Source organism: Oryza glaberrima, chromosome 11 (assembly GCF_000147395.1).
Source record: "Oryza glaberrima chromosome 11, OglaRS2, whole genome shotgun sequence".
NCBI lineage: Eukaryota > Viridiplantae > Streptophyta > Magnoliopsida > Poales > Poaceae > Oryza > Oryza glaberrima.
The window spans coordinates 16,594,690-16,605,293 of record NC_068336.1 but is presented as its reverse complement, the minus strand read 5'-3'; the positions used below and the strand labels follow the sequence as shown (position 1 = coordinate 16,605,293).

Genomic DNA, 10,604 nt, shown 5'->3' with positions numbered 1-10,604 from the left:
GCGGGCACAACGCCGGCGGTGGTGAGCGGCGCGCGGATCTAGTTGTAACCGTCGCGGATCCATTGTCGCCGCCGCAGATCCATCGTCGTTGTCGCGGATCCATCGTCGCCGCCAGAGGTCACGTGCCGTGCCACCGGATCCATCTCTCCTCTCTCTCTCGTCGCGGGGTCGTCACCGGATGCCGTGTGCCGTGCCGCCACCCCTCTTCCTCCGCCCGTCGCAGAGTCGTCGCCGTCGCGGGGTCGTTGCCAACTCCCAACGACGAGGGCGAGGGGTGGAACGGTAAAATGTGGGGTGGGAGCGGTGTCCACGGGACACTCACCTAGCCACGCCCTCTGCAATGCGTCTCCTGGCTCGGTGTCTCAGCAAAAAGCTGGTGAGGAATGCGACCCCTAGCGAGGTGCCGCGTGCCTGGCAAAGGAGCCGGGTCCGGCTGAAAAGATAACGGGTGGGGAACAGCCACCCATTGCTGATGGCCTTGTATCCTACTAGTGCCGTTGCTTTCTTCTACAATTTGACCCTTCCATAAAATAAAAAGGAAGAAAAAATTATCCAGTTTCTACTGCAACTTCGCAGTTCTGCAACACACAATATCTGGCTAAGCTGCCGTTTCCTTTGCTAACCCAAGAAATGGCCGGACTGTTCGCGTCGTCGGCCGTGAAATGGGCCATCGACAACCTCTCCTCCCTGCTGCCGGCGGCGGCGGCGGCGGGGTCGAGCCGGGGCCTGGACGCGCTGGAGGAGCTCCGGACGCTGGAGCGGACCATGCGCCGGATCCACGCCACGCTGCGCGACGCGGAGCAGCGCTGGAACATCCGCGGGGAGTCGGCCGCCAAGCTGCGGCTGGAGGAGCTCAAGGAGCTCGCCTACGACGCCGAGGACGTGGTGGAGGAGTACGAGTACGAGGTGAACAGGCGCAAGGTGGAGGCGCTCGACCGGCTCGCCGCCGTTCATGGCGGCGGCGGCAAACGCAAGCGCGAGGAGGTAAATAAATTAATTAGTCCGCGGTCGCTGCATCTGCTAAAGAAATCTCTATTAGACTATCATTAGTGGTGTAGTAGCTTAGCACGTTGTCTGTGCTGTGATTTGTCATAGTATCACTAGTTTTAGCTACTTTGCCAATCCAAATCAGATTTGTCTGAACGCTGAACAAACGCTGCGTGTCAGTTAGCTTAAGTTCACCCCTCTTCCATTTCCTTTTACCCTTTAGAAATCTACTACAAGACAAGCACTATATTAGTATATTACTGCATTGTCCTAGCTCAATCAAAAGAGAATTTTCAGAATATGCCATCGAATACGCACTGCATTTAGGATATGCCACCCAATTCGTGCTACTTTCAGAATACGCCATCGGAGCACGAATATTCTTCGTTCCGTGCCACTCCGTCTCTTAGTCAATAGCGCTGACACATGATATCGAATATTAAAATACTGAAAAGAAAGCAAACAACTCCTAATTAGGGCAGTCATACCACTAACACATGATATCGACCGCCGACTAACCCACAAGCAACAAATCTAAACACAGAAACCAGCAAGCAACCCAAACTAACAAAACGATAAGGCTAAAGGCGGCGACTCTGAAGCTTGAAGCGGCGCTTGCGATTGAAGAACAGGTTTGACATCTAAAGTAGACAAGGGATAGGAACCAATGCATGCGCAAATCCAAATTAAACAAAGCAACAAACGACTCAAGTAAATAACCGAGCATGATTTTTTTTATGCATAGAACATTTTTCATGAACCCAAACAAAGATACTAATGCAACTGACTAAACGATAACTTCATACATGAAATAGATGCATGATAAGAGTGATGCGCATAAAGATTGCACCCCCAAACAATCCTAGACACAACTTAATGCATATCCCCCGATAAATGCCCGACTGACTGACGAATAAATCCCAAATAAGATTTTTCTAAAACCGTATACTATTCCTAGTCGATAAATCCAATTGAAATAGCGACCAAGGTTTTTCCCACAAACCAAGGAAACAAAATCCAAAAATTTCCCGAAATAAATCCAAGTGCAAAAGGGCATATGCAGATGAAAAGGTTTCAAAGGGCTCTTAGGGTTTCCAGTTGGCTTGTCCTACGGTCAAGATCGGCTCTGATACCAATTTGTCGCGCCCAAAAATTCATGAAGTAGAATTTCCAAGCTGAATGTGCATTAAACCCCTGTCCAGGACAAGCCAAGGTACACAAACGACAATTCTTGACATACAGATCCACATCTTATAAAAATAGAAAAGATTACAAATGCAGCGAAAAAGGTAAAAATGAGCTAAACTTAGAAGCTTGACTTCTGCAGCGAGACGACTCCACTCCACAGGCAATCCTTGACGGCAGCAACGAAACCAACTCCTTAGATCGACCTCCAACGGTGCAGCACTTCGACTCTAGTGTGGGGAAGAGAGAGCAAGACTGAGTACAACCCACTGTACTCATCAAGTCATACCGGAAGAGAAGGTATGAAGCAAGATATAACCAAAGGAGGCTAAAGGTTATTTTGCATAAAGCTAGTATTTAAAAGCAGTAGTTGAAAACAGTAAAAATAATTGTAGTAATTAATCATTATTAACCAATCATTGTCCAACGCTACACCAAGTTACAACAGGCCCAACCAACCACCTAAACTACACCAGTTCATTAAGCTAAACTAGGGGTGAGACTAATCACGGTGAATCTGGTCGACCGCCCATAACCGCGGGCACGGCTATTCGAATAGTTTTACTCTGATCAGAGGTGTACAACTGTACCCACAAGATACAGCCCCACGACACGTTCCCGTGCGCTGACATGCCACCACGACATACCGGAAAGAGGCCGTGACATGACCTTTCGCATAACCCCATCTAACCAATCGCATCACACCTCAGGTTTCACCCCCACTCCTCGCAAGGCAGCGGACAGTCCCCTCTCGTGGCACGGTTAATCCGAAAGCCGATCAGCCGAACACCCCGGCCGAGCCAACTCCATCACGCCCATCCTAGCCTGGGTACGTCAGCTAGAGGAAAGCTACACTACAAGCCCAGCCGTTGCCCACGCTGGCTTGTGGTAAGTACGATAAATTCTTCCAGGGCATCCCACGAACCGGTGCTTAATCGCCATGGGCACGACTAGAAAAACCATGCACCCACAGCCCACCATGTAGTGTATTTTAATTAACCAACACCATTGAGGTGGCACTAATCCAAAGCTATGCCAATAATCAAAGTCTATGCATTAATGTGATTCCCCCTTTGTGTACTAGTTGAAGTAAGCATGGCTAAGCATTTCCTAAACCAACATCTAATCATTTTGATACCCAAGTTATCAATGGCATAAGGTAAACAATATATGCCTGAGTAGTAGGACCCATCTCACTTGATATTGTAAAATAATGCAACATTTAATAGAAATGCGGGATATTTGTAAATTGGGTACAATATGATCAATTGTAATGCATGACTTGCCTTGCTCTCGCGCTGAAGGGACCACAGCAACGTCTTCGGGAAACCGCGGATCGATGAAACGGACGAAATCTACGCAACAAACAAAGCACACAAGCAAAACATGCTATAAGACTACTGAAACAGGAAACAAAACCATTTTTACTAGATTCTAGGGATTTTTCTTGATTAATTGGGACTTGAATGGACTTAATCGGAGCTAGGATGTATTAGTTATGAATTTTACAAGATAATCTGTGTTTTTACTAATAAAGAAAAGGCCTTAATTGATTTATTGTGCAATATTCCCAGGGCTGACGTCAGCGGGGGGGGGGGGGCCGACAAGCGGGCCCGACAGGTCAGCGGCACAGAGAGAGGGAGAGGGGGCGGCTGACTGGTGGGCCCCACTAGTAGCAGCTCCAAGGGAGGGGAGGTGGCGCCTAGCGGGTGGGTCCCACCAGGCGGTGGCTCAAAGGGGAGGGGATGGAGGTGCCGGCCGGGCTCGGCTTGGCCTCAAGGCCGACCGGCCGGTTATGGCGAGGGCGGTAGCGACGAGCGGTCGCCGGCGACGGCAACCGACAGCGCGGGCGGCGGCAGCGTCGGCCGAAGGTGATGGCGCACGGGCGAACCAGCGGCGTGGCCCGGCACTAGGGGGGAGAGGGAGGAGAAATGAGGGGGAGGGAGGCCTCACCGGGGATTCGGCCGGCGAGAGAGAAGACGATGGCGGACAGCGGTGGCAATCGGCGGACGGCGGGGCGCGAGGGATGGACAAGATAGCCGTCGACCTCGCGAGGCCAACGGCGGCAACAGAGCGGCGCGATGGTGGAGCTAGCGGCGGATGGTGGCGGTAGTCAGCGATGACGCGTGGTTAGAGCAGTGCGGCGGCGGCGCGCGGCAAGCGAGCGGCGGCCGAGATAGCCCTCGCTACGGCGGAGCTAATAGTGGCGGTTTCTCGGCTTGGCGACAGCTCTCGCGGTGGCGGCATGCGGCCGGAGTTCAGCGGTGGCGGCGGAGCTCGGGGAGATCGGTGCGGGCGCGGTAGGGAGCACGAGAGGGAGCGGCGAAAAAGGAAGTTGCCTGGTGACGACGTGGGGAGGTGGGGGAGAGAGAGAGGGAGATTCGAATTCGAATCCCTCCGTTGCGGGGTGTGCGCGCGAGCGGGAGGAGTGGGGAAGGTTGTCGGCGACGTGGGGAGGTGCGTGGGAGCGGTAGGAGCGGCGTGGGCGCGGCGGCGTGGTCGGTTGGAGCTCCGGCTCCAATGGCCGGAGGTAGGAGACGACCGACAGGTGGGGCCCACCTGTCGGCGTCCCAGAGAGAGGAGGGAGGGGCGCGGGCGGCCTGGGCCACGGCCTTGGGCCGGCCCAGCAAGGGGGCGCGCGGGAGGAGGATTGGGTCGACGGCCCAAGAAGAGGAAAACGGAGGGAAAAGAAAAATAAAAAAGAGAAGATAAGGACACGGTGGTGTTGGACATAGACCACAACTAGGGTTGACAACCCAAATATGGGGTTGGTGACGACCATGAGAAATAGGAACGATGAAGCCAGCACCAATATGGAGGAGTGGGTGGTGACATGCCCGATGGGCGGGTGGATCAATGAGGCACCGAGCAAGATGGAGTGGTCCCACAAGGAGACTCTTAGGCAGTGGCACATGGAGAGCTCAGAGCTGTGTTGGTGCTTCACGACTATTGCCTCTTCATCTTGAGCCGCATCACTAGATCCAGTTGACGAAAGACACATTCTGATTCCATGAATGTGGTGAGCCCCAGGGACCGTAACAGATGGGCCATCTAGCAGAATGACCTGCAGATTTTCTCCGGAGGAGGGCAACCGTGATGTAGGGGCCCATTAGTGGTGATTGAACGGCTGGCCGGTGGCATGACCTCCTGATTTGCTTTGGAGAATAATATCCCATCGCCGGTGCTGCTGCACCTATTCGATCTCTAGATCTAAAGAAACAAAAGTGGCTATTGTGGAGGAAAGGATATGGTTGGCTATCTTGGTATATTTATATAAACAAGTGGATTGGGTGGTCATATGAAAATTTACCATATTTGTGTAGAAGACTAGAGGTGCGCGTGGTGGAGCCGAGTATGGGTGCGCAAAAGAAACCGAGACTTGAAATTGCCATATTGGTTAGAATAGTTGGGGTATGCGTAGGAGCATTGGGTAAGGGGTGGCAAAAGAAATCGAGACTAGACCCCAAAAAAACCAAATGTGATCATCAATTCCTAGCTCGGTCTTAGGTTTGAGAAGATAGATCCCTTGTTCGGTCCTTTTGTTCGGTTGCATTCTCGGGCTATTTTGAGCTGCAACCTAAGTTAAGGTAAATAAGTCCTTTATTTATTTTAAGGGTCGCAATGATTCATATTTGTCACCGTGGGTACCAGCGCTATGTCCTGGGACTGGTACTGAGATTGCGGTTTCATAGGAAGCGATTCGTGCCGTTTTTCCTACGACACGCTCCTGTCGGGTGCCGTTGTACGGCGGTGCCAAATTGGGTGTGTCAGAGATGGTATCAGAGCATAGGTTGGCCCTAGGATCAAAACCCCTGAATAGGATGGCACTATTTGAGTACAAAAACTATTTGTGAAAGCTATGTTTTGACTTTTGACCTAGAGTAAACCTGTCTTCACGCCCAGTTGAAGAAAGGTGTGCTCAAGCCTCTAGAGTCTTAGTAAGCCCCCGTTGGTAGGCTGACCCTAGCACCGTCACCCGCTCGGTAGGAGTTGTGGTGAACTAGTGCGTGCGTGAGTTTTGTTTGGTAGTCCGTGTTCAGGTGTTAGACCAGTTGGGATACTGGCTGGAATACACCACCTAAGTCTTCTACGATTTCGAAAACCGTTTTGATATAGTGTTTTTGTTTTCCATCCTTTCTTATCTACTTTCTGTGTTGGTCAGATCTCAGTCCCTCTGAAGCAGATGGCACCTCAACCAACCTATCAGACTTGTGCCCTCAACTACCTTGGTTCTAAGGAAGACCCAGCTTTGTCAGAAAATCCAAATCAACCAGTTAGCCAAGCCGCTAATCAGGTTGCCAAGACTGATAATACTGTTTCTGAACTAAACAATGAAGTTGCAACTAGAAATCAACATTCGTCAATGGATATTTATCAGATCCTAGCCAATCAGACTTAGTTACTACAAGCATTAACTCAGAATCTGGCCTCCGTACAACAACAACTGCTACTACGACAGCCAAAGGTGAATCCAGACAAGATTAAGGATAAGGTCGCAGAAATTGAAGGATCACAATCAGTAAAAGACGCTGATACCAATAAAGAGAAGAACAAAGAATTCTTAAATGGGATTATTACAGGGATGGAAACTGCACCTCAAGCTCATGATTGCCCCAACTTGCAGAATTCGATCAACAAACCCTTATTGCAAGAAACTAACACGCTTAAAGAAGGAAGTTATCACAAAAGAAAGACCTCGCCATCAGGAGTTGACATGCAAGATGTTGCGCATCCGAGACAATGTCAGACAATGCAATCTTACCAGGACTTCCCCAAGTACCCCACCCTCAAATCAAAGAAGATCAGACATTTTCCCGGTCTCATATGCTTCAATTGCCATGAAATTGGCCATTACATGAGACACTGCCCCTAAAAACCCTATATGGATGCACTACTGCAAGCTAATATGAGTACCTCAAGGATGCTCTTCTCTCCCCAAGGGATCCCGATTTCACGAAATGTTGATTCAGTACGTCCAATTCCCCGTGACGACAAAAGAACAAAAGCATTCTGTGACATGTGCCAGTACATCCAAGAAAAGAAAGAGATGTAGGATTACAAGAAACGCAAAGTATCGTCCTTAGAGATTCAAGCAAGAGAAGATTTGCGTCAGAGGACAAATCCGTCAGTGCAGTTCTATGAGGGAGAATCTCAGTATCCCAATAGTTCTGGTTCTATGTCTCGTTTGGCAATGTCAGAATCTAGTCAGCAAACCACAATGATCAACAGTAAAAGCCATGAAGGAAGCAACTCCGTATCATGTCCTCCACCTTCAACAAGACGTGGTCATAAGGCAGGGGTCGAATGTTTCATCTGCCATGAGATGGGACACTATTCGTGGGATTGCCCTCAGAAAGGCAAGACAAAGCCAGTTCAACCAACGACAAGCCTTCCCAACATATCTGGATCAAAAGGTTCGAAGCCACCGAACAGTGGATCTGTCACGCTAACCTCACCGCCTGTAGGACAAAGTCGTCTGAACCATGTGCAAGTAGAAACAAATGGAGAAGTTATGAATCTCGAGCAAGCTGAAAAAGCATATAAAGAACAGGTCTCACATGAAGGAGCAGACCCACAGTAAGGATGAAGCATGCTAAGTGAGTTAAAGAACCAGACCATTTCGTGATCAGTTTGCAGCCATGAGATAAAGAAAGACCAGCAGAGTCTGAAGCTGTGAAGAAGTCTGAAGATCCCTTTTTGGTTTCGTGTGTGTGGTCCACCTTCGAATCTCGGGGTCGAGATTCTTGTAAGGGGGGTGGGTCTGTAACGCCGCGCTTTTAGCGAGACGTTAAAAACTAATTCGGCAAAATCCTAATTGCGAAAATTTTCGTTCTTTGTGTGCGAGTCTAAGTCATGCCATAGATCTCAATTCAATCTCCTGTTGTTTCCTCTCAATCGGTATCAAAATCCTCCACCTCGAGATTTCCTCCTTCCAATTCAAGTCTCTGAAATCTAATTCCAAAAATTCAATCCCTCTCTTTTGAATCCTCGCCAAATAATTGTCCCCGTCCTAAAAATATCAAATTCCCTTTTTGAATCCCGTTGTTGACTCCTCCCTGTTTCCCTGAGTCCAAGTAACCAAATTCGAAATTCAAATTCCAAATCTCAAAACCTTGCCAAATATTCGCCCGACTCCAAAGATATCCAAATTCCATTTCCAAGCTCCAATTCTCTCCAAATTCAATCTCTCTGTCAAAGTCTATTTTGTATCCCTCGGATTTTTGTGGGCCGATGCCCTCCTTCGGCCCATCTCCTCTCAGCCCGGTTCTCTCCCCTCTGCCGCTACTCCCCTCACGTGCTTGCGCTTGTGCCGCGCACGAGAGAGAGCATCGTGCTCTCTCTTCTCTTCCCCGCCCTCTCTCTCTCTGTTTCTCTCTCTCATCGAGCTCTCCCACCAGTGCCGATTTCCCGCCGTCGCCGTTTGAATCCGGCCGCGCCCTCGCATCCGCGCGCGCGCTCGCGCGTGGCCGACCACCCGGTCGCCGCCTCGTCGGCCCCGCCGCGCCTGCGCCCCGCAGCCGCCCATGCTCGGTCGCTCCAAGCCACGTGCGTCCAAATCCCGGAGGCAGAGCCTCTCTCTCCCTCCTCCTTTCTCCCAAAATGGCATGGGCAGAGCCCCCTTTCCTTCCTCCCCTTTTTCCTTTTTCCCCTTCCTGGACTGGCGCCCTGTCTCCACTGCATGGAACCTAGCGCCATGGACACCGAGCACCAGCTCGCCCCGCGCCAGCCCGCGCTGATCCTCCCGCTCCCACGGTTCGTTCTCGGCCGCCCGATCCACCGCCTTCGCCGCCCAACGCATCCATACCGTCGCTGCTTTCGCACCGCCCACGAAACCGCCGCTGCCGCCAGCCGAGCGCTTGACCGCCAAGGTCGGTTCTCCCCTCCCAAACCGACATCGCCTCCGCTTATAAAACCCAAGCAACCCCAAACCTCTTCCTTTCTCGTTTTCACTCGCCTCACACTCAGCGCGCCATTGCCGCCGAATGACCGTCACCGCCTTGTTGCCGCTCGTCCCGCTCTCGCCGACACCGTCCATCGTCATCGGTGAGCCCTCCGCCTAATTCCTCTCGTTGTCGTCCTCCTTGATCCCCGTGGAACTCCCCCGAACCGCCGCTTGTCGCCTTTGCGCCGCGTGCTAGCTCGCCGGCCGCCATGCTCTGTCCCGGAGGCCACGTCTCGTCGCCAGCCACTCTCGGTGCCGCTCCGCCCAATCCGACGCTGGAAACGGATTCCTTGAACCCCGGAGATGCTCCCACCCCTTTTAATCGAATCCTCGTCGTCTCGTCGTGTTTTCCCCTTTTTGCTCGCCGGTGATTGCTGCCGCCGCAATCCACCGCCGTCGGCACCTCTCGCGCCGATTCCTCTCGCCGCCACGCTCCCGGGGATCCCCTTGACCTCCCCCTGACTGTCCCTAGGCCGCCAACCTTCTCCTTTGCCTCCACGTCGTGTCGCCCCTTCCACCGCCGCATAACGCCTCCGCGCGTGCGTCGCCGGTGACCATCGGGTCCCGCGTCACCGCGTGCGCGTCGCAACACCATAGCGGTTCGGTTAAGCCCGAGCCCGCGCGCGGCCACGTCGGCGTGCCGGCGAGATCGGCCGCCGCCGCCGGCCGTCATCGCGCGTCGTCTTCCCGATCCGAGCCGTAGAATGAGTTCCCCTTCTCCTCCTCCTGCTGCCAGTGCTAGCCGCCCCTTCCGGCTCACCGCCGTTAGCCGGGCTCCGCCGCGCACCGTGAGCTGTCCGATGCCGCTCCCGGCCTCCTCTCCCCTCCCCATCCGACGTGACGTCCACGTTGGCGCCACCTCAGCCGTCGGCCCCGCTTGACCGGGTCAAGCCGGCGCCCAGTCAGCCGCCCCGCTCCTCCCCCTCTCTCCCGTGCTTGTGGGGTTGGCCCATCGGCGCACCTTCCCCTCGGCCCCTTAAGTCCACATATACTCCCTCCGTAGAAGCCCAGTGTCCATCACTCATAAAATAAAAGTTTATATCCGCTCCCTCCCAATTTACTCCTCTCTCACCTTTTGTAGGCCCCACTTGTCAATGAGTCAAAGATATTCTTGAGAATATCTTTTCCAATATTCTGCAAATATTTCTCTTTTCTAGAAATTCCATAAACCATTTCTCGTATTCCAGAAAATTCTGATAAATCATTTCCTTGTCCAGAAAATCCAATTAAACTTCCAAAATTCATATCTCTCGATCCGTTCGTCCGATTGACCCCGTTCCACTTCCAGTATTTCCGTAAAATCGAGATCTATTTAATGGCACTATTATTTAGTCCAAATAAGATCTTTTCTTGGTCTTTTGTTTAGGTTTTTATTGTTTGCGTATAGTTGCGGTTACCGGATTTTCATCAATCGCGGGTTTTCTCAAAGATTCGTGAAGCTTCGTGAAGACCTTGAGCAAGGCAAGTCACCTTTGATCATCTTGCACCA

The 10,604-nt window shown here is 51.9% G+C and overlaps 1 protein-coding gene across 1 annotated transcript; it reads left to right on the top strand.

Annotated features, from left to right (window-relative positions):
- The first annotated feature begins 495 nt into the window (after nt 1-495).
- Nucleotides 496-8,655, top strand: LOC127753868 (uncharacterized). Its single transcript, XM_052279320.1, has 2 exons — nt 496-984; nt 6,335-8,655. The coding sequence occupies exons 1-2, from the start codon at nt 631-633 to the stop codon at nt 6,569-6,571; spliced, it is 591 nt and encodes a 196-aa protein (XP_052135280.1). The 5' UTR covers nt 496-630; the 3' UTR covers nt 6,572-8,655.
- The last annotated feature ends 1,949 nt before the right edge of the window (nt 8,656-10,604 follow it).

What these genes read in the sequence shown, in the direction of transcription:
- LOC127753868 (XM_052279320.1), top strand. Translation starts at nt 631, where the DNA reads ATGGCCGGACTGTTCGCGTCGTCGGCCGTGAAATGGGCCATCGACAAC. An exon ending in GCAAACGCAAGCGCGAGGAG is followed by an intron (nt 985 to 6,334) that starts GTAAATAAATTA and finishes TGTGTTGGTCAG; the next exon opens with ATCTCAGTCCCTCTGAAGCA.